At 32.2% G+C, this 24,549-nt stretch overlaps 1 protein-coding gene across 3 annotated transcripts in view; it reads left to right on the top strand.

The window, feature by feature from the left end:
* LOC412859 (hemicentin-2) overlaps window positions 1–23,902 on the top strand; it is a 169,194-nt gene extending 145,292 nt beyond the window's left edge. The window contains exons 10-12 of one of the 3 annotated variants that reach the window (XM_006560711.3): window positions 2,386–2,634; window positions 4,817–5,097; window positions 23,695–23,777. In XM_006560711.3, coding sequence (XP_006560774.1) covers window positions 2,386–2,634; window positions 4,817–5,097; window positions 23,695–23,745 — 581 coding nt within the window. In that variant the 3' untranslated portion in view covers window positions 23,746–23,777. Of the gene's footprint in view, window positions 1–2,385; window positions 2,635–4,816; window positions 5,098–9,040; window positions 10,920–23,694 lie in introns of those variants that run through there. The other 2 variants (XM_396311.7, XM_026441018.1) reach the window with 2 other exon arrangements.
* The last annotated feature ends 647 nt before the right edge of the window (window positions 23,903–24,549 follow it).

Here is a 24,549-nt window from a genome sequence, read left to right as displayed (position 1 = left end):
GTAAAGCACGAGTAATTATTGTTCCAATTAATTTTTAATTAATTAAAAATTACAATAATAAATTACAAATTCTCTTCGAAATTAAAATTCGCTACTGTATAAAATTCATGGATTTGTTGTTATATCATAATATTTGCTTTGATTCTTTTGTTTGTTATATGTCGCATCAAATAATTTTTCAGAAACCATTTTTATCAAAAAAAAAAAAACGTACATTTATGTCCAAAACATTTTATTCCATGTCATTTATATCAAATAGGATAAATTAAAATTTATCATTTCAACTTTTCACTTTGATTTTTTTTTAGCAATTTTCTTTATCGCTTATATTGCGACTTTTTATTTACTGCAGTTTTTGGCTCAATGTTTATTTTAAATCGAATCCATCGATTTTGTTTTATGAAGTTTTTAAACATATTCTCACTAAAAACAAAAAAAGTGAAATTTCCATGGAAATACGAAAGAACATGATTCTAAATCTACTTGGTCAATAAAATATCCAATAAAACTAAAAAATTTATTCACACATTCGATATCTTCCAATCAGATACATTATTATATTGTAATCATTAGTTGTCAATAATAAAAATTTTTCATTAAATTGTTCATTGACAATTTAAAATGTATTAAGTTTTCAGTTTTATTTATTAAGTTTCAAGTACAAAATTCCTATTCAAAGAAAATAAAAATCTTACCAAACGCATGAATTGCTTTGAATAAAATCTCTACACGTATAAATTATAAATATTAAACATTAATAAACATGAATTCAATGTGAATTCTCAACACCTACGAGAGAAACTTTAGATATTAAACTATTTGCATTCCAAACAATCAATCAATTCATATCTACAATTCATATCGAAACTGAAAGAAAACTATACGTGAAAATCGTGCACATTTAAACATTCAACTTATATATTATTTTAAAGACGAGAATAATAAAAATTCATGAAACGTTTCCTCTATGGAATCGAAGCTCGTACGATTTAAAAATTTGATTTATACATATTTTCAAAACAAAACAAAAAAAAAATAACACAAATTTATCTTCCCGTAGAATCAAAGCAACCGTGCTCTTTTCAACTATCGTTGTATTACCACGAATGCATCCCAATTAATAGCTAACGAATAATCCGTTCGCTTGACAACGAGCAAACACGCCGCGCAACGAAACCAAACAGCCTTATTAATACTCGTCGAGCAAACATTTTCGCGCAAACACCAATTAGCAGGCACGATAACCGGGATAAGGCGCGTGGAAAAATCGGCGTGGAAAAATCGACGCTGGTCCGCTGGTACCTTTTGGCGCGAAACGAAAGCACCGTCCAGCTTAATAATTCACGACGATTACGCGCGGGGGAGGGAAGGGGTAAAATTTACAACGCGCGACATCGCCGCGACTAGCTTTAGCCCGATTAAAGCCTGAAGCGACTGCGGCCTCCTAACGGCTGATTTACGATTCACCCCCTGGCAGGGGTGCGTGCACACGCGCACCCCCATGCACGCGTTTGACCGGCGAAATCCGGATACTGAGGATGATCCATGCTCGAAATGAAAATGGTTGAGAATTTTTCTAGTTACCGAACGATTTCTTTTAATTCTTGCGATATTTCTTGGGGTTTTTCTTTTCTTTTTTTGTGCGATTATAGAAAGGAAATTGAGATAGTGGGGAGACAGTTTATATCTTGATTTGGACAAATGATCGTTTTGACTTTTGGAACATTTTTTAATATTAATATTATATTGCTTTCCAACATTTGAGGATATTATTTACTATTAGATAGTATCCATTCTTAAAAAAGAAAAAAATAAAAATTGAATTACTTTATTATCCTTTTCTTTTCTTTGGAAAGATATTAAAATTCAAGAAACCTTTGCATCTCATCTTAAATAATAAATAATACAATTTCTCAAAGAAAATTAATAAAAGAACATAATATAAATAATTTTCCATATTGTCTAATTAACTGACTGAGTCAATATCAAAAAATATTACTCTTATTCTATTCCTATTCTAACTATATTTACTCAATTTTTCACAAATGAATAGCTTTCGTACGTCTCGAATACTTTAAATATTCACAAAAAAGAATATTGAATTGCGAAACAAACCGCGATCATTCAGCCCGTGTGAAAGAGGGTGACAATACCTGCGGAACTATAAATTTAAACGAATGTCGCCGAACGAAAATCGGTGATCAAATGCTGCACAATACTCAGCAATGGGTGTAGAGGGTGGTGTAGTTGTATGGTGGCGTAAAAATACACATACTTGCGGCAATAATCGGGGATACAGGTAGAAAGCAGAGGAAGACACAGCAGATAGGTAGCACGAAGTGGAAGTTCCGGTTGATCGAGCGTTTTCCATTGGTTCCATGACAGGGAACACGGACGCGTCAATGCTGAGCCCGTTGCTGTTGGGCCTCGCGGCAACAGCGACCTTTTTGGCCCTGGCCGTAGCTGGAATCCTGGCGGCGCTCTACCGGAAGCACTCGAACGGCCGCCCCGGAAGTCCAAAGCACGCTCCCATCGTGTGCGACCCTCCTAATACAGGTGCAACAACTCCGGTCCACCCCCAGACCAAGCAGGCGGTCGATGACATCGATCCAGACATCATACCCAACGAGTATGGTGAGTATACGACTTTCCGATTGTTCGAAACGTGGCTCCGAGTCATGATCTATGTGCACGCGAAAAGACGAGTATATACGCTTGGTATTTATTTTTGTAATTTTCAGAAATCAAGTATGGAAATTAAGTGAATTGCAAATAATCTGAAAATGAGATGAAGCGTTGGTAGATTTTTGATTTGGATGGATTTTAAAAGGCAAGATAAATAAGAGAGAAAGTACTGCTTGTTTATTAAATTATTAAGCAGAGTTTAAGTTTTAGATGATGCAAGATAGTGATAGAGTGAGACAGAAAGGGATCTCAATTTAAATTCTAACTAAATTATTCATTAAATGAGATCAATTTTGTATATCAGTTAGTTCTTATTTCGGCTCCAGAATCGATCTTATAAAAATATCTCACGAATTTGTATGAATACTCTATAGGAAGAAGATTTAGGAAAGATTTTATCTATTAAGAGATGTGAATTAAAGAAAGTGTTGAATCCTTCAAATTATTTGAATTCAAATATTTAAAGATCAAATTGTTCAAGCATCATGGATATCCATAATCTCATTTAAACTGAAGATTATTTTTTTTAACTTCAATCAAGAATCGTAATTGTTTTGCATTTGGACTTTAATCAAAGATTAGTTTAATTTTCGAAAAATGCTCTTCAATGAAGAATGGGGGGAAAAATCGATAGAGATGGTATATCATCATCTCGTTCCATTCAAATTCCCAGGAATGTTAATGGCGAATGGTTTTGCGAAGGGTTCTTTTTTTCCATCAAAGATATTTCCGCGTACCAATGAATTTCGAAATGCATTGTCAGGTTAAATTGATACGCTTCAATACACATTAATAGGTCGGAAACGCGATGCCTTTATCCACAATGAATGGTGATCAATGTGTGCTCTTCAAACTTCTACATTATTATCTCAGCATTAAAGCGGACGAACGCAAACGCATTAAGTTTCATCGGAAGCTTTGATACAACGAAAGAAAAATGAACGATAGGAGATTCGTTTCTTTGTCGACTACGAGTTATTTCTGAAAATATCATTTCACTTCAAATTACAGATTAATTCTTCGATCTCTCGTAATAATAATTCTTTGATCTATTCGAATTGTTTGAGTTTCTTTGGTTCAATGAACGTCCATTATTTCAGATTGAATTCGAAGCTGAATCACATAGTAATTTTTAGTTTTGTTTCTTTTGTAATCTTCAAAAAAGACTTTGAAAAGATGCGAATAACTAGTAGGATGAGTTTTAATTTACTGTAAGTAAAGTATGTATTTACTTTGAGGAAGTAAATAAATCATTTAGATTTTATTGAAAAACGTATGTAATATTTTTGCAAATTTAAGAGTACCATATTTATTCTCGATAAGAATTTTTAGAAATTGTAATCATTTTATACGATTTAACTGTTTTGTAAATGATAAATTGAATCAAATTTTACTTTTCGATTCTTTCAAAATATAAATAATAACAGAATTCCATTAATATAAATCTGCCAAATATTTTTCTTGCGATTTTTCGTTCAAATAATCCAATTTTATGTTATATACAAAATGGATTCAATCAAATATATTTAGCTTATTTTTTCGCGCAATACGTTACTATTATGTCTTTTGTTTTCATTCACAACAAACATTCGTATAATTGTCATATAATTGTATAATAATCATCATCAACGCTAGTTCGGATAATAATAAAATTTCATTTCCATAAATAAAAGACGTTCTACATTATTTTATAAATATAAATAATACAATAAAATATCAATTATTCGAACTAATAATTAGGATACATTTATTTGGGTAGATACTGCTCTGTTCTGATTCATTTATTCATTCTGACATTCATATTCATTCTACATTCGGATAATCGATTATTCGAGTAACCAAACTTCGAATTTTAATCAGTTCCGTTCTAAACAAATATAGTATATTACAGGAAGCTTCATATTATATACTGAAATTTTCATATTAAAATTCATATAAATTCATGAGTGAATATCGATATTATCCCTGTTAAAAAAAAGAAAAGTTCGGAACAACGCGGAACAATTTTTCCAGGTGTTCTTGTTGTACGTATTGTACCATGCACGGGGACTAAACTCTTGTCTAGATTTAATCGACTAATCTGCTTAACGAACACGCAACTTTATACGGTTTCGTTCGAATCTGTTCGCAGAGAGAAGACCTCTAACGTACACTCCAATATATAAGACGCCTCCGCAACGAAGAAAGAAGGATCGTGTCATGGACGAGGCAATCTCGCCAGAGAAAAGGCCGATCGTGCAACACGGTCTTGATCTACCACCTGACTCGTTGTTGAGCGACTGTCTGCCAACGCCGACTATAAATTATCCCCAAAATCACATATCCCAATCGAATACGTACAGCAATCCACCCACCATGGCTGACTTCAAGCAGATGGCAATGGATGATTACAATCAACGAAACAAGCAAAACGTGAGTTTTTCCAATCATCTCTTTCTTTTTAAAAGTAAAAATTTGTATGCATTTTTCGTAATAATTTGGGACAGAACTGCAAATATATATTATACACGAGCCAGATATAAATTGGTCAGAATAAAAAAAGGAGAGAAGGTTTCGTATAAAAAAGAAAAATAGAAGCGACCATGAAATTTTTAAACGCACCAAGTCACGCGCAATTCAAACCCATTTATTTTTGTCGCGTGAAATTCTGCTCCAACTTTTTTACAGATACAGCTTTGTTCGGTTAAAGCGAGGCAATTTATCACCGGTATAATATATTACGTGGGTGAGAAAATTTGAAATTACATATATACAAAAAGCATGACAAAATAAGGCCATTTATATAATTATGCAACGTGTTTGATAAAATAAACGAAAGTTTTTCCTTTGAATTTTTTTAAATTTTTCAGAAAAGAATAACAATATTTCGTTTCATCAAGGTAAAAAAATATCAAAATTGCAACTGCCTATCGAAATAATTATTCCGCATAAAATTAATTTTCGGCTCTCGATGAGTCATATTTACATCATCAATCCGAAAGAAAAGTTAAATATTTCATAGAAATGGAAATGGAATATTTCCAACCCTTTCCCGAATCCCAAATATTAACTTTACAATCGTGACGTATCGAATTTCATTGAAAATTCAGATATTAATGAAATTTCATCGAATTCTTTGAAAATAGAGAAACAGATAAATACCAGAGATAGAGAGAATTACCTTCTCTTTCCCCGAATCAACAAATTCACGAGTCTCCGTGATTGACGTTCCAAAAGGAATTCGAAGATAAGCAAACAGAAACAAAAGTAGGAGAATCCACTAGATCATCCGGATTTATCGCCTCCTTTCTCCGCTTCCTTTCAACCACCAAACTTTCCACCATTTCGCATTCTCTCAGGAAAAGGGAAAAAAAAAATGAGAAACGAGATCAGGATATCCCGGAATCGGAACTAATCGATCGACACCGCGGCCACATAAATCATCTTCAAGCGGGATGGGACAATTAGTCCCATAAACTCATTAAGGTCTGTAAATTTAATCGAGGATCCCCTCTCTCCTCCTCTGCCGTTTTTTTTTTCACCGATATCTAATAGAGTGTATTTAGTCGAAGCCGTTTGATTAATGAGAAGCAATTAACGCTTTCCCTGGCCACGGAAGAAGGGATAGAAGGGTGAAAGTTTGTAGGAGAAACGAGCGAATTACCGAACCGGCCGATCGATGAAACGTGATACAATATTCAACAGGGAGATCCTCTCTCTCCTCTCCCCCCTCCCTCTCTTTTTTTTTTCGCTCGGAGGAAGCAATACAATCGATCCTCCCCTCGTCGACGCGATTCCTCTTCTTTATCGCGGCCAATCTCTCCGCCTCTGTCCCTCTCCCTATTCCTCCCCCTTTCGCCCTCCTTCTCCTCCCCCCTCTCCCCGTAACCAAACCGACAAGGTTGTTTTAAAATATTCGAAGTTTCGAAGAAGAGGAAGGGGGGAGGAGGAGGAGGACTCCGGGACACGAGCCAAGAAGTGGAGGGATCGGCTCGCTTTTAATATGCGCCAGTCTTCCACTTTAACTTTTCCGGTTTAGCGAAGCCTTGGGTTATCTGCGAGTTTAATTACGTCGAAGTTTCTTTCGATAATTCGAGAGGGCCAGTCCCGATGCGCGCGTAACTCGACTTACTTCCCTTCCCCAACGACAACTGGTCGCGTTCCATTAAACGTCTGAATAATTTTAATACCGATTTCGAAAACCGGGGCCGCCGCAGCCTTTTGTTCATTAAACATCCCCGATATTTCTCCCTGGATGTTTTCGTTTACCACGGGTAGTGTTTTTTTTTCTTTTTTGTTTTCCACGGAATCACGTAACCAAGCCGCGGTTCTCGATTATTTTTCGGGCGTAGCCCGCGTTCCAACCCCCATTGGCTGTTCCATTATTAATTCCGAATTTGCAATTTTCACAAGTATCGATGCATTTGCATTTACTGTCCTCCTTTTTTCCATTTTCTCTCTCTTTATCTGTCTGTCTATCTCTCGTTCTCGAGCTCGCTCATTCTCTCTCTCTCTCTCTTTTTCTCTCTCTCATTCGTTGAACATTTCGCGCTGGCTGATATCGTAAATCGGAAGTTTTGGTTATTTTCCGTGCGAACAGTTTATGCAGTTTTCAATTCCCCCGATATATAGACTCGTTGTTTTAAGGTAAGCTGATATTTTTTTCAGTGTGAAAATTATATACGCGAGCGATGAAAGGTATAATTTGTATCGTTAATGCGGTTTGTACGGTGGTCAGTGTAATTTTGATGGGAATCTATCGGGCTGTGTGTCCAATTAAGCGAGAGAACAATGTTGATGGTACGCTATACCGTTGAATTAATAGAGTGTAAGTAATTTTGCGTTTAGAACAGGGTTTATCAACATGTGCGGACAGATATGATTATTGATCATGAAAATACACGCATTTGCACGAAATTGATTACGTTAACGATTAATGATGGATAAATAATGGAATTTAGCTACGAAGAATTTTGTGTGATTTTTAAAAATTGTTACGAATTCGTCTAATGTAAAATTCTATCGGTTTAAAATTTTTATTTGCTCTTCGAGGAATCTAAATCGAGACATTGATTGCTGCCCAATTTAAAATAGAGAAGAGAGGGAAAAAATAAAGAATAAAATAAATAGAGAAATAGAAAGGAATTTTATTTTGGAGGAGAATAAATAAATTAAGATAAATATAAAAGAATAGAATAAAGGGTAGGATAAAAAAGGAGAAAATAAAGATATTTGTACAAAAATATGGAAAGAAAATGGTAAATATTTTTAATTTTAATATTTCTATTATTAGAAATTATTAATTTCTAATTAAATGATCAATAAAGACTTGCCTGTTCGAAGAAATGAAAAATCATAAGTATAATATTAATTCTCATATGAATTTAAATAGAGAAGAAGAAAAAATTAACACGATATACGCCATGGTTTGAAAGGAAGCAATTTGTAAAAAAATTTGTCTCATCATAATTCAATTTAACAAGTTTAAAGTATACGATTTTAAAGAAATATAAAAGTATATTTTCTTGCTATGAATTCATAAATAATGATTCAATCGTAATAATGACTCGAGATGGAATCTATTTATTTTCAATTTAAAACCTGTTTTGAAATATCTTTGATATATTAAAGGAAAATATAGGGCGTTGTCGCAATATGGAAATGTGCAAACTCAATTAACATTGAAAAAACAAGTTGGAAAAAGCACATTTACCTTTCAGAAAAGTCTCTAAGGACTTGAGGTAACCTTTCGTAAAGCGTTTAACGTTCTCGACGCAATTAACTGAAACTCAATTTTAGCAAATGTTTACATCCTTCGAAAAGCGTTAAAGAGAGGATAATTAATCTGTCTCCTCGGGATCGTAAACTGGTTAAGCACTAATTTCTACCAAACTGAACAACTATTCAAACACGTAATTACATTATTATAATTATTATTATTGCATCTAAGATAAACGTGCCGTTTTATCGTTTTATAATGTTTCATATGTGCCCAATTTCATTGAACATTTTTTTCTTTTATCATTAAATGAAGCGCGAAATTTTAATACTTTGATATTGATCCATCCAAATAATCTTTATTGTTGTATTGTAATGTTCTGTTTTTCAAAAATTAAAAGACAATACTTTGATACATCAAAGATAAAAAGATGAAAAGCTTGACATCAAAAGCTTATTCATGCTCCAACTTTAATATCGTTCTCTTCTAACAATTAAGAAAACTTTAACTCGTCAAAATTTCTCTTCTCTCCAATATTAAAATCATCATTTTTCAATACACCATCCCCATATCAAAAGAGAAAAGAGAAAATACAAAGCTATTAACAAACAAGCGAAATATTGGCTGAAAACAAAGGACACGTTCGATTGATTGCAGATGTACTACAGCCTCCAGAGGTCAGGCAAAGGTTTGTCATCGATGCCGCAGAGGCCGGTCTCCTCCTCGGTCTCAGCGCAGGGGAAGTTCCATCAGCCGGAAGTGGTGACGCGCTCGAATCGGATACAAGAAAGTTGTATATAAATCTCGCGATCAAAGTCTCGCCGTGTCGAGAGACTCGAGTGGCTCAGAGAGCGTTCTCTCAAAGAGAAGCTAGTTACAAATTGCGCGGGAATCCCAAATCCACGAAAGGGGAGGAATTCTCGAATTCTCGCGTGAAATCTCGTGCGTTGCGTCTTCCCACGACGGTCGACGTCTCTACGTTACGAAAAACGTTGTACAAAAAAAAAAAAAGGAAAAAAGGAAAAAAAATAAGAAGAGAGGAAAGAAGAAGAAGTAATGAAATAAAAGAGAAAGCGAGATGAGAAATTTCCGGGTCGTCGTGACGGGAACGAGGAATAGCATACAGGCGATTTTAGTCGTGTAGATTGGACAAGTGGAATATCGGGATACTCGACGAGTTAATGAAACGTCGATGATTAGACAGGAACTCGATGCTTGATGGAGTGTATCGGATCGTGATGGGTTCTCGTTCGATTGTCCGTTCTTTTTCTACCTGCAGATTTTTATAACGGAGTTCGGCCACGTTCGCGAGTAAAACGAAGAGACCGGGTTTCGAAGAGGATGGAAACCGAGTGCCCGATAAGAGAGAGGTCCAATTTGACGGCGGATCGTCGTCGAATCGCCCGACACGTGGTAACGTGGAGGAATATCGAATGTCCCATCCTCGTTCTCGGCTCATGTACCGAGAACCCAGGATCATCCGTACATTTTACTGTTTATATGAGATTAGTTTTTGTACAAAGATTCTATTGTAAATAGGCGAGATAGCCTGGCCCTAGTTGGATAGTCACAACCGATGTCCGAATTTCATTCGCTAAAAAAGTCACGTGTTGTTAAGTCAGGGGAGAGAGGATTGTTCGGTCACGTAAGATAAATACTCGATGGCATACGAAATAAAGAGAATACGTTTCATCTGTTTTACAGAAACGAGTGCCTCGCCCACTTGTCGTCCTGTCCGAACCTTTTCCCGATCTTCTCTATTTAAGAGAGGAGAGAACGTACGGAATGAACAGCCGAAATTTCGGCCGCACGTGAGCCGAATCTCGTTACACGGTCCAGTGTCCATCACGTTCCCTATGCCGAACGTGAAGGAAATCTTGGGGTGCATCCACGACGATGAAAATACCATGAAAATTTTACTCCAAGTGGGATCACACGATGGAGTGTTTGGCTTAAGAAGTTGGCCGAAATTCAAATTTTCAAACTCTTAAGGACCTAGGAAGTATGCTTAAGATGAAATCGATTATGCATTTGGAAATAATCCAAAGATACACTATTGTATTACTTGTTAACAGTGTTTTAATCTATTTGATCCTGTTAAAATTATTTTAAAATTGCTGGTAAAATTTTATAATTATTTTTTTCCTTTTTTCAGACGTACATATCTGATCTTTAAATTGAGAATCTTAATATGAAAATTTTTTTTTGGCCAGCTTTTTAAGCTGAATATTCCATAGTACTGTTCGAGTACGGTCTCAATTTTAACGATGATTAAAATATGATTAATTTTTTGTTCAGTATAATCTATAATAATGTTTAATTGATTTTATATTCTAGTTTGGAATTATTTTAATCTTAATAGAGATATATTTTGTTTATTGAATCGTGTAAACATTATTTTGCCTAATTTTTGCCTTAAACGAAGCTGGATGTATCGTTTGAATTCATTTTTTGTTGGCATTATGTTGTCACTTGGATATTCGATCGATATGTTTTTATGTATTATAGCGCTTCAATATAAATTTTATTTGTCATTTGTGTTGTTGCGTTTCAGCAATTTATTTCATTTTACCTTCTATTCTGTTTTTCTTAACACGTATTGTTAGGCGAAAATACGAGATCTGAATAATACATTGGCAATCAATCTTCGTAAGTATTCATATTGATTATTTAGTGTCAGAAGATATTTTTGGCTGACAAATATTTTTTGTTTATATTTTATTTAAGTATGACTTAAAAAAAAGAAAATATAATACCTATAAATATATTTTAAATAAATACTTAATTATATTTTAAATAAATAATTAATCAAAGGATAAAAAATAAATATATTCTTTTACTTCTGATAATCTCGTCCCTGTGATAATTAAATACACGTATAAATATATTCAATTCGTATTAGTCTATTAATTATTTATAAATTTAACTCCAAATAACTGTTCAAAGCTGTATATAACTGCAGAATGATTCTATTTAAGATTACTTTGATTCAATTTTTACGACGTAATATTACATATACAGATCTTATAATTCGACTAGCAATATATACTTCCAAAAAAATTTTATAATTTTTCTAAGAGTATATATTTTATTTTACATCTATTGATTTTACTGCAATATCGACGAAAGGATTTGAATCGTTAAAGTTTATCTAAATTCAACCTACATACATCGAGTCAGGTAAGTACTATCTCATGTTTATTAATTACATATAAGTATCTTAATAAATATAAATTAAAAAAAAAGTTTTTTTTCTCTTCGAAATAGATTTTATCAATTTTAGTGACTTTGTTCCATCGTTTGCGTTTGAAGACTTGGTGACAATCTATCTTTACTTCATCCAACTTAACCATCGATCTTTCAGAAAGTAGAACAGTATACAATTTGATGGTACTAAGTCTGAGTTGTAGATAAGCTGCAAAAGCTATCTTCTTATCGAATTCACGAAGCTTTATTATATATAGATTTCTATTTTCATAAATGTTAAATTACATTTTAATCGATTTGCAATATTTCAAAAATTGTAGAAAATATTAAATTATATTTTAGTCGAGATTTGAATAGTTTCCAGGGACCTAAATAATTCAATGTAAAACATTTTTCCTAGATAAAAGGACAAAAGATACAAATTGTATTATATTTCTTAATAAATTTTTACATTTTTTACACTATCTTTCACCTATAAATTAAGAAAAATTCTCAAAATATTTCCACTTATAAATACCAAAAAAGTATATTTCTTTGGAGACTTTCATCCATAATACACTAGTTAAGGAAAACTGATAGTCTTGTCATCGTTAGTTTTGAAGGCAATTCGCGAAACGAGGTTGCAAAGAGTGGGAGAGCACGCCTTATTGGACGAAGGCGCATTAATTCGAGCATTTCCAGGGAATCCCGTAGCGCGACGGTGTTTGCATACATTGTGCACCTTCGGTCTTGCTAACAGGGACTAACCCAGCCACACCGACGAACCCTATTATTCTATGTGCCAACCTTGTCTCTGGGGCTGTTAAGACGACCTCGATCTCTACACCGAGTACGCTTCGCCCAGCCTTCCCTGCGCCTCAAACTGTCACCCCATTCTACCCGTGAATACACTATGTAATTACGATGCATCCAACCATTGTAATCCGATGATTTTGTAGTGGATACAGATGTGGCGTACACTCATGATCGTCGTTGCTCCATCAACGAAACCGTCTGTGCCCACGTCTAATTGGTCCTTCGAATTTTGGATCGACCGACGATAGACCGTGTTCCCTGGGACTATGGTGTTCCCTGCTCGGATCACGAAGGACGGTTGATTTTGCTTCGATGGCTTGTTTGATAGAGGGATCTTTGTGTCCCGTGCTAATTGCTATTTTCGAGAGCTTGAATCGGTTGTACCGATTCTGGTATCACGTTGATCGCTCTAGAAACTGTTTACCGATTGTTGTTAATTTGAGGCCTTGATTTATTTGCTGCTATCAAGAGGATCGGGATGAGGATGGATTCGAATCTGTTTACGATTTAGTTTTTTTTTAAAATGAAAGTATGTAAATTAGTGGAATTAACTGTAAATGAATTATAGACACGAAAGATTAAGAAAGCAGTCTATTTTATTGCAGATTAAATAAAAATTTGCATATGTTCGTTGAATAAATGAAACAAATCATAGACTACATTCAGAGCAAGGTTTTTCTTTTCTACGACGACTCGTTGGAATTGGTATTACACTTCCATGAAATGCAAATCACAGGTTATGAATTAACGTTGAAACGTGATTCTTCCACTATCTGCTTAACCTATTTCTATCATAACCGATGACTAAACGATCAATTATACTCCAAAACTATTCGAAACCTAGTTAATGGTAATTATTTTGTTCTAAGAAATTTCCATTAGGATCAATAATTAAGTCAAAAATGATTAGAGTCATTTCATCATATTTTTTGACAATATTGATTACATTAAGTGTAAAAAATATCTTCGAGAACGTCCTATTTATCTGATTATATATTTTAACTGGAAAATGTGTGATGCATGTAAATGCACAACATGTAAAATACGTGTCGATATGTTCCATAGGCCATAGGTATCGTTCTCTAATAATTAACGAGCTCGCGGTATGGTCATGGAATCGTAGTCTAAATTACTGCACTTACCTACCTAAACCGCCCATTAAATCTACACAGAAACATGTATTATTTTAAGCACAGCCTGTTGTGATCGATATGAACAACGTATGCCTGATTCATAAGTATCGGGTTTAGCCTGATTTATACGCTTTGTTTAAACGTTCTCCTCATTTCCAATTACATGAGCATTTCTCGTAATCACTGTCGCCTTGACATCTTTCCCGAATACTGTAAATTTTTTATCAGAGATTAAAAATAACGATCGCAGTTAATATTTTTTGACAGATGTATTTGATTATTATATTACTTGAAGCAGAATAATAATATTTAAAAATTAAGATTAGAAACAAAAGTTTGGATTAGTAATCTTAATCTGGCTTAATATTTTGAGATACTTTTTTAAATTTAAAAAAATCTATTTTATTATTTAATTTTTGAATATCATCGTCATAATTTTAGATTAATTCATTTCGTAAATTACATTTGATGTTGCAAATGATATGAAAGAAAATTAGAATATGAAATATAATTAAATATCTTTAAATCAAGCAATTTAAATCTACTCTAAGTTATTATATTTTAGTTTTATAATCTAATAATTTTGATATCTCGAATTATATCTATTTTATCCAATTTATTATGAAATAGCTGCAATCAATTATTCTATTAAACTATTAATGATTTTGAAATTATTCATGTATTCGAAATCGAATTTTCCAAATAAGTAAGTAAATTTATTATTTCTTCTTTAAAATTATTAGAATATTATTAGAATATTATGTAAACGTAATTAAGTTCGACGAAAAGCTACTTTTCCAATGATTTTAATGATAAGTTTGTTGCAACTTTTTCTTATAACGGCTCTAGTTTTCGAATTATAAGCAAAAGTATTTTTCACAGTATGTATAAGAAAAGAATTGCTCTAAATATCTTTAACGATATACTTGGAGATCATTGAAATTGGTGAGGAGGTAGCTTTTTCACAAGTTTGTCAATTATTCTAATTGAAACTTTCAATCGTCTCTTGGAATTGCTTGTGCCAGCCGGTTTGCTTTGATGTCGTCTATTCACTCATATTTGTCTTGTAAGCTAAGGTCAAATATACCCAGTGGAATAGACTTAATGCTATCGTAGTAGAGAATTAACCAAAATGTCCTCCGAGTATTGAATCGAAGTAAGATCTACAGTTGATTCAATTAACGATTAACTTCAGTGAACTTTCCAACTAACTGTTTCTTAATTCTTTGAACAAATTGAGATGGATGAAATGTGATTACGAGTTAAAATGTTTTGCTGAATTCGAATTACAAGTGTAATTTATTTGTAATTTATTTGTAATTTTTTTTATTTTTTTATAAAATATAATTGATAAATTATAATTACAAGACATTAATTTATATTAAAATATTTTCTGTAATTTTAATAATCCAGTAGAATTTAAACATTCAGTATGATAGGGAAGAAGCTACCCCTTTTAATAATTTCACATAAGTGCTAATAAATCATAAAGGTATATTAATAAATGATTTAAAAAAAATTTATAAACGTATCTGAAAATATTACAAATAGATATGTTGTCTAATAATAATTAATTAATGTAATAAATAATCGTGTAAAATTTTATTATATCAGGTTATGCATAGTCAACAGAAAATCAATTCACTCCCTCGATTTACATCATTAAACTTATTTTTACGATTTGATTGTTATACATGCTTATACATACACTTATCTTTCTTTATATCTTTCTTTTTATCTGAAAGTCTTTTATAAAGCAGCGAATGATGTAAAGATAGACAGTGTTGATATCCATGAATAATGCAATATGTCATATTATCATCAGATAAAAGACAAGAAGGGTCGATAAGAATCGACAGTTAAAATTGTAATTAGGTATATTCAGAAAGCAAGGGGCGTAATTTTGAATAAAAAATTAACAACGAAATGAGAGATATGAAACGGAATTTTAAACGTTGCATGCTACTTAAAACGAATCTATTATCGTCATAAGTAATCAAGAGTTATAGTTCTACGATTATCAAAAGTATCTTAAATATTTATAAAGAAAGTGTTTAAGCTTTGCTGCAATTGATGTTCTTTGAATTTCTTCATTGTGTTCTTGTTTTCATTATGCATTCACATCAGATTATCTAGATTTAAAGATTGATATATACATTAATGTAAATATTCTTGAAAAAAAAAAAACACTTTTTCTATCACATCATAAGTAAATTATATTTTACACATAAGTTATATAATCTATAACTTCTTTCATTATACAATTTCGACAAAAAAAAATAAAAAATCTATTCACTATCGAAATCCAAAGGATAATGGAAAACAAAGAAGAATAAAATAATAAATTCAGATTAAAATTTATCTAGTTTCTTTTTTTCGTTATCTCAAACCTATAAGTATATCCTACGTTTATGGCACGAAAGAAGCACTAGTAACTTTCTGCTTTCGAAATGCAGATGAGCATGCATCGCATACAAAATGCAGCCGCGTGCTGCATACGATTCACCACAGGCCGCCAACCCGAGTAGAGGATAATCGACAGTCTGATGTCCAGAGTAGCACGTAAATAATCGGGGATCGATGACTGCAAAGTGACGTGTGGAAGTGGCCGATGGATATTCTACCTATGAATGTTGAAAGAGACAAGCATCGAGCGTATCGGTTGTATACGAACAGTCAATGCGACGATTGCGTGTGTCACATCGTTTTATCGATCACCGTCGAAGAAATGAAATCGACAATCGAATATCTCGTCAAACGTGATGGATCGATCGTTTAGCATGTCGAGCAACTTGATTTCCATAAGAATCTACAAATCCTTGTAAGGGAAAATTGCAATACGAGTCGTTCGATTGGAAAATGAGTTTTCGATACATCTTTATCAGTTGGATTGGATTTTTGCTATGAAATGGTATGAAATTAATTTGTCCGTTTGATTCTTCGAATTACGATGAATTGGATAACTATAAATTGTATAGAATACAATCTAATTTCATCAGAAAAATAATTCTTGAAGGAATTAAGGAAAAAAAATTCATTTAGGAATGTTTGCAACATTTTCTTTAAACGAAAATTTAAAATTTTTTAATTTCTAAAAGAATTAATGATTACGTGCATTGTAATTTTTTTATTAATTCATAAAAATAAAAATCTACAAAATTATAGGTTTATAAATTTTTCTATCTCACAGACTTATAATTAGTAAGGTTTCAGATTGGAAATGTGTAGGTTTAGGTACCAATATCAAGTCGGCGTATTGATTTTAGAAACCATATATCTATCAGATATACAATTAATGTTATGATCAATTAATTTGAAAAATTGGAAATTATTAAAAATATAACTTTAACGAAATATTCGAACATAAAATAACGAATTTTCGATTTCAATAAAATCAGGCTACACGAAATCAATTTTAACTTTGGAGGAAATGAAACAAGTTTATATTGAAAAATATTTCCCAGGAAATTACTTTTTGTGTACATTGAATACATGTATAATTACACAAATGTTATGTAAATTATTTATTAAATATTTAAATATATTTTACAATTCTTTATTTGATTTGATGGTAAAATATGATTAAAGTTTTCTTTTTTTTACAGTATTGCTGAAAATTAATTCTATAAAAATTATTTATAATTTCGAATATATATTATTGTGATGTAAATTTTAATTCATAAATGAGTGAGAAAATAAGTAAAGTAATTGAATATTTATGCACTCACATGAATATATTTTTTCTTCCATTTTTTTATTATTAATCAACATATCTTAAATATTCCAATTAATTTCTTTATTTCTTTCACTTACATTTTAATATATACTCTATAACATTAAAATAAGAATATTAATATCCTTGTTTCTTAGAAACATCAAATTCTACATTCATATCTTTATAAAGTTGAAAGAATATTAATAGAAATACATCAATAATCAAATCAAAATTAAGCAAACTCGTCGAGCAACCATTTCATCCAGTAGAACCATATAATCTGACTGGATTACACAGTATCTCCATAACCTTCCATTCCCTTTCCATCACTCTTGCTCCCTCATTCGCAAGTCAGCCTCAGGCATTGTTCGTATACGCAATAGTCTCATTCCATTTTTACGAGCGGCTACGATCATTTTTTACGAGCCACTCTCGTTGTCCAGAATCCATCTGGCGTGCCAGGAGAGCAACCACTCGTCGATCCAGCCCCTCGCAATCGTCGAGGATTCGCTGCAGGAGTGGATGGTACCCAGCTCATCGAGTTTCGATCGTCGATGAAGGGAGAGGAAGCGGAAACGAGCCATCGAAGACGACTCGTAAATCCTCGCGCATCTGGACGCCTTTCGAACGTTCCTCGATGGATGGGTTAAGGGGATGGAAATTGGCGATGGAGGGGATGGAAAAGTTTAGATTGAAGTTTCCGTGCGAATGAAAAGTTAAGCACTGTCACTCGCATCGTAGCAATCTGCGGTTAACAATCGAGACATAGACGTTTCTCGAGTAATTTTCCATAGTCATACTGCGCGAAAGGATTTTAACGTGGAAAAGAATCGCATGGTAGATTTCGTATTCGAGAGCGTACGTGGAATATTATCGATGACGAAGAGTGAAGTAGCTAGTTGTGATAAGTTAACGATTTTTGTTTCGAGGATTTGATATTTGTCGAATATGAAATTTTGGAAAGCATTCTATATAGATTTTATCTACATTTAAAATATCATAAGTTTTGTATGAATCGAATTATTCAACATTAAATAAAATGTGTTGCTCAAACATTTCATAAAAGAATAAGTTTATAATAGTTTTGATTTTGATATGTGTTATAGAAATCATTCTAATTAATTCTTGAAAACATCTATACATATGTCTTTCATGTATTTGTATTTTCATCCAGCTTAAACTATCACGAGTTCATTTACCAACAGGCCGTAGATCGTAGCCATGTTCCAAATTTCATAACAACATCCGTCAAGAAATTAATTTCTTACGCAGTAACGAGATTCGAAAATGTGGCAGTGAATCAATTAACGCGTAATTAACGCGTAACAGGTACGGAATTGAACAGGTGGAATTACGTTATTCGAATCGTCACACCCTTTACCTTGAGTAATTTCTGGTATACACGTATTTTCAGTTTAATAAGTAGCGATGAATATGATAGAATTTGTACAGTATATCATGAAAGGAATCAAATGTATAAAGTAATCACATCAGATATAATGTTTCGATGAATTATGATAAGTATCTTGAAACTTTTGGAAATTTAAAAGAGAATGCATGGCTTTAAATATGGCATATTCTCTCACATTCGAGATTGCAACAAAAATCGAAAGAAATTCCCAATGATGAATATTTGATAAATATAAAAAAACAGTCGAATAAAACGAATAATTTCAATTTATTTAGAAAAATTCACGAGTTCCAATGGCGCACGAGTGTATTAATGATTTAATTTACGATTTCGCTATATCGTAGCTCATATTATCTTATCTTAAAATAGATTGTTGGTATAATAGACTTAACACCAGCAATTTGGAAAATCACGAATATCTGGCGTAATAACGTCAATCATAACACGCTCTATGGTTGATTATAAACGCTTTAAGGCGTCGATGGAAAAGTTTTGCGAAAGGTAGATAGGAAGGGATGATCGTGAGGGGATGATCGAAAAGTTTCCTCTTTAAATGGCGATCGTTGAATGGCGAAGATTGAACTAATTAAACGCTATTATGTTTCATAATTGTTCGATAGCCGGTAGTTCAAATTTGATATCAAAACGTTTTAGATGAAAAATGATTTTACTTGCGAATATGAATTGTTTGATTGTTCCATTTATTGGAAATTGGAGTGAAGGAGGATATAATTTAAAATTTTCTTAATAATTTTTTACGATGCTATAAAAATGCCAACGATTCTAAAATTAAACGATACTCTAATCTCGAAGCTAGAACGACGTGATAACAATATAATATCTTTCGAAAGATTAAACTGCGTAATATATCTTCCACATAGCAATATCTCTCGTTAACTATCGTGTTAACTGTTACAATGTTCTCTATCAATTAATTATTTTTTTATCTCGACAGAATAACTAAATATTTATTCGACTTTTTCATTAGTATAATTCTTATTAATTAACGATGTGTCATTTGTATATAAATATTATTAAAGAAATCTATCTATTTCTATTTTTGAGAAAAAGTAATTCTAAGATTTTGTAAAATTAAAAAATAATATATTTATTACAAAGCATAATAAATAATTCATGCGTATAAATTAATTGCTTCTGTAAATAAAATTTTAATTATATCAAAGTAATACAAATCGTCTAAATAATCTCTATTAAAAAAAATTTCTATGAACGTATAAACAATCAATTTTTTGAATAATTTAAATTTTTTCAATTTTAAGGAATACACATTTATACGTCGAATGGAATTATAATCGACGAATATCGAATAAGTATGATTGACAATTGACGAATAAGTCCAATATTAGTTACTTCGTGGTTGAACGAAACAAATTGCCGCGTACACGATCTTCATTCCAGACAGTACCTGATTGATGCATGTTTCTCCCAGATCCGACGTGAAAAAGTAGTTCGCCTATCAAATGTCGATAAAACTGGCCGGAGCCAATCTTGAAAATTGGCATGGAAACGGCCATAGTGAATACTTTTCTAAAGATATTATAAAACACAAATCGATATACTTGTATGATTTTATTGTTAAACTTATTTTTTAAAAATTAGAATATCTGTTGATTTATATGTTGAAGTAATTATAAATTTATTAAAAACACAAACATTTTGTTACTTTTAAAAAAATATACAGGTATGATGTTGGAAATATATATTTCGCACAATTTATCTTTCTTCTTTAAAATTTTTTTCCAATTAAATGAAATAATTTAATTTGGTCATTCTTTATATCATCCGTTTCAACATGTTTTATTCAAAATTCTTTTTTTTTTAAATTCCATTGAAAAAACTCAAATAACACCTTTTGATATCACGATCAAAGGTTTGAAACCGCTTACAGAAACTTAAAAATAACTATTTAAATACTGTTAAATTTATCTGTTCTTTATTATTGTAATTACCGTTTTTTAAACGTGTCGACTTGTCGTATTTGTTTCCACGAAATGTGGAACTTCACGGGTTAAAAGTTTGTTCTTGCAACATACTAGAGATATTCAAATATTCTTTCGTGACCACATCACACGGCCAATTTAAATACAGAGAGGCTCTGTTTAAAATAATTGTACAGAAGAATTAAAAATAGAATGAGTTTCCTTGTCTCATATGCTGGGTAAAATGGGTATAACTTTACCTAAAAATACTTTCCGCTCCGAATATTTTTCATGTTATATCTTTCCATTTTATCTTTTGAAAATACGAACAATACGCTAATTTTAGACGAAAATATTTACTAAATGTGTAAAATTTAAATGCATTTGTATTGAAAAAAATTTTATCTCAAAAAGATAATGTGAATATCGTTTCGTTCATTTACACATATTATTTTTCTCTATTTTATTAGATCGATATATCAACAAAAATCTCTATCCGTTATTCTCCATCCGCATCAATCAATACCCTAATACTACAATCTACCACAATCTACAATCAACTCTCGTATCGTTTCGTTTCAAACAAACGCATCGTAGAAACCGTGCTTCGACGAAATCCAGTCACTCAGCAACTCACTAGTCCAAACTGGAACACCAACAAACAAAGAACATATACGTTTCCCTGAGTTTCAAAGCGTTCTGAAAAAGAAAAAAAAAAGTGTTTACCTCCCCTCAGTAACGGATAAAAACCAAATTCGAATGTAAAAACAAAACGACGAGGAACGCGTTTTTCTAAAAAGAGGAAAACAATGCGGAGGCGGTTGCATATTCGTGGGGCAAGTTGAGAGGGCGCCACTTTCGGTTCGACGATTCGCAACCAGCCGTTTATTTTCCAGGATGTTAATATGCCGTGCGAGGTGAATTTCAGGGTGGAAGAGTGGCTAATAGAGGGTGGGTTGACTTTTGTCGTCGCGTGGACGTGATCGCAGATGGGAAATTAGAGGGAATGGGTGGCCTAGGTGGACAACCGCCGCCGTTCAAGAACAATTTTCGTAACCCTGCCAACCACCACCCAGACTCGCGTCAAAGAGGAACGCACGCGAGTAAATGGAATTAGCAAGTCAACCGACGTGTTTCTCCTCGGCTCATTTTACTTCTTGAGATTTCGGCTAATTTATACAAGTGGCGCGTTGCAATTACATAGTCGAGGGTTACAAGTTAGCTTTAGTTTCGGTCTGACTGGCTCCTTAGGCGAGAGAGATCTCGTTCGCTGGTACGAGAGGGGGAGAAATGTTTGAGGGGTACTCCTAGCTCGTCGAAACGGTTAATTTTGCAACGACGGGTACCGTCTCACGGAGTTTGGCTTATTATGCAAGAGATACAGCTAATTGCTACGCGTCGTCGCTAGGAGGTGGTGGAAACGAGCCGTGCGATTGTCTGCTTAGAGATCGCTTCAGTTTCGACGGTTTGACACGTTCGTTTGAACAGGTTAGAAGTTATTGAAATGAGGATAGGTTTAAGGATTCGTGAAGTGAGAATCTACGAAGTTTTAAGAATAAGAATGAATCGAAGTTGAAACTTGGAAGTGGATTTTAATTAAATAATAATTACGGATTCTTAATTATTTTGTATTTTATGTTTTTATTTTTGAGAAAGAATTCATAGTTGGAAACTAATGATTCCTATTTTAATATGATATAAGTCAAATAGTGTAATGTAAAATATATTATAACGAATTAAATTTCATCTAAAACTAAGTTTTTTATATTATATTTTCATGAGATATTATAATATATGTATATGTACATATTTAAGGTTAGTTTTAAGCTCATAAAGTTGGGAATATATTATTTGAAATAAAGCAACCAATAAAAATTTAGAATAATGAATTATTTTAAATACTTTGGTATTTTTATTCTACATACAACGCAAGAGAAGTAATTTTATTCCATGTGAGATAAAAATTATTTTCATCGAATAATTTTATTTAAGAGTTTGTGAAGTGAATTGATTTCATTTCATCATTTAAATAAAAGTGATTCTACATTCTTTCTATGACTACATTATTTAGAATATATCTTTATTGCTATTTGAAATTCACAACATAGAATCATGTTAAATTTATGTTGCATTCACGAGAAAGACAATCTTCCATTAATCATTATTTTATCGATTCACCTTCTTACGCTAATACGTCTCAAACTATCAATCTTACAAGCTACGACAACGCAACCTTGTTGAAATGACATCGTTAATTGAATCCTCTCAACAGCTTAACAACTTATCCCTTTACCTAACCCATTTCGAACTAATGTCTGTCGAATTTTAATCAATTACTGTCAAGTCAATTTCTCAATACAATAAAGCTACGATATCATATTGGCAAATTGAAATAATTTTATTGCAAAAAAATTGTAACAGTATGAGAAGACAATCTTCAAAAAGTAGAAAATCTTCAAACCATAGAAAAGTTTCGAATAAAAATTGAATGGTTTCGAGGAGGGCATATTCTCCAGTTCTCTATTCTTTTTTTGTATAAAGGATTTGTGAAAGTAAATTTGTTTTCTTAAATAGATCTATACACATTTCAATAATGCAATTGATGTAGCATTCTTTATAAAAAGTATTAAGCCATACATAACAAAAAATATATAGTTTAGAAATGAAATCAATTTATTTAAATAAATCTCAAACTAAAGATTTTTTACTATAAATGGCCTTACACATTTTTGTACAGAATACCAGGATGCTTAGGTCAGTGCAATAAAAATTATATATTGTCATTAAAAAAAAAAAAATGACGTTGGCAATTTTTTTACGGCTTCACTTATTAAAAAAATGAGGGCACCAAATTATAGCCCTTTCGAAACAATTAAACTTTTATTTGAAACATTTTTTAATATTCTGAATAATAAACGAAATATTTAAAAAAAAATATTAATGTCGAAATTCCCGCAATCGAAGAAAACTTTTTCGCCAAAAACTCGAATTCGTATTAGGAGAACATGAAACGATAAGAGGCCGATCGAAAAATTTTTCCAAGAAATGACGTCGAATTCTTAGTGCTTCTAAAATTCTAGGAAATTAATATGATTTTTTTTAATTTTCAGGATTCTTGGAAGAGAAATCAAATTCCTGCAACTATCCAAGAGCACGACTGAAATTTTGGACCAGAAAAACGATTTTGCATCAGGAAAATAAAAATTAAAAGAAGATTCGAGCGAGAAGGTTCGAGCAACTTTTCCAAGAATTTTGCGAATTCTTGGAAATGAAACACACTTTTTCAAACACACATTGGACACACTACATACCTAAAACAATAACTTCGTATAAGAAAATTTACTTAAATAAATTGTAAAATATGTAACTACATAAAATGTAACATACATAGTAAATTATATTCAATAAATATAAGTTTTTAATAAATTAATGACTTTATTATTTAAAAAACCTCATTCCTCCATTCCCTCCAATCCTCTAAATTTAAGTATATTAATAAAAAATGATTCCCGGAAAAATTTAAGCGGCGTAAGGGAAGTACGTAAAAGGTAGGTATAAGGTTAGTATAAAGAAGAATAAGGTAGCACAATATTAGGTAAGTATAATCCAAGTATAAATTCTATAAAACGTCAAAAACACATCAAATAATTACAATTCATTCATGTGCTTAAAAAACTCTTTATTCGTCAACCTACTAAAAAAACGAGAGCGTCAGGATGTAGCCCTTTCGAAACCATTCAACTTTTATTTGAAACATTTTTTAATATTCCGAATGATAAGGGAGATATTCAAAAAAAAGTGTAAACGTCGAAATTCCGGCGATCGAAGAAAAATTTTTGTCCGAAAACTCGATTTTGTATTAGGAGAACATGATACGAGAGGAGGTCGACCTCCTAAAAATTTTTAATTTTTGCTATATCTTTTAAACTATTGGTTTTTCGCTATAAGTGGGTTAATACTTTTTT

Source organism: Apis mellifera, linkage group LG5, assembly GCF_003254395.2.
Source record: "Apis mellifera strain DH4 linkage group LG5, Amel_HAv3.1, whole genome shotgun sequence".
NCBI classification, from domain to species: Eukaryota; Metazoa; Arthropoda; class Insecta; order Hymenoptera; family Apidae; genus Apis; species Apis mellifera.
This window is presented reverse-complemented; position numbering and strand designations above follow the sequence as displayed.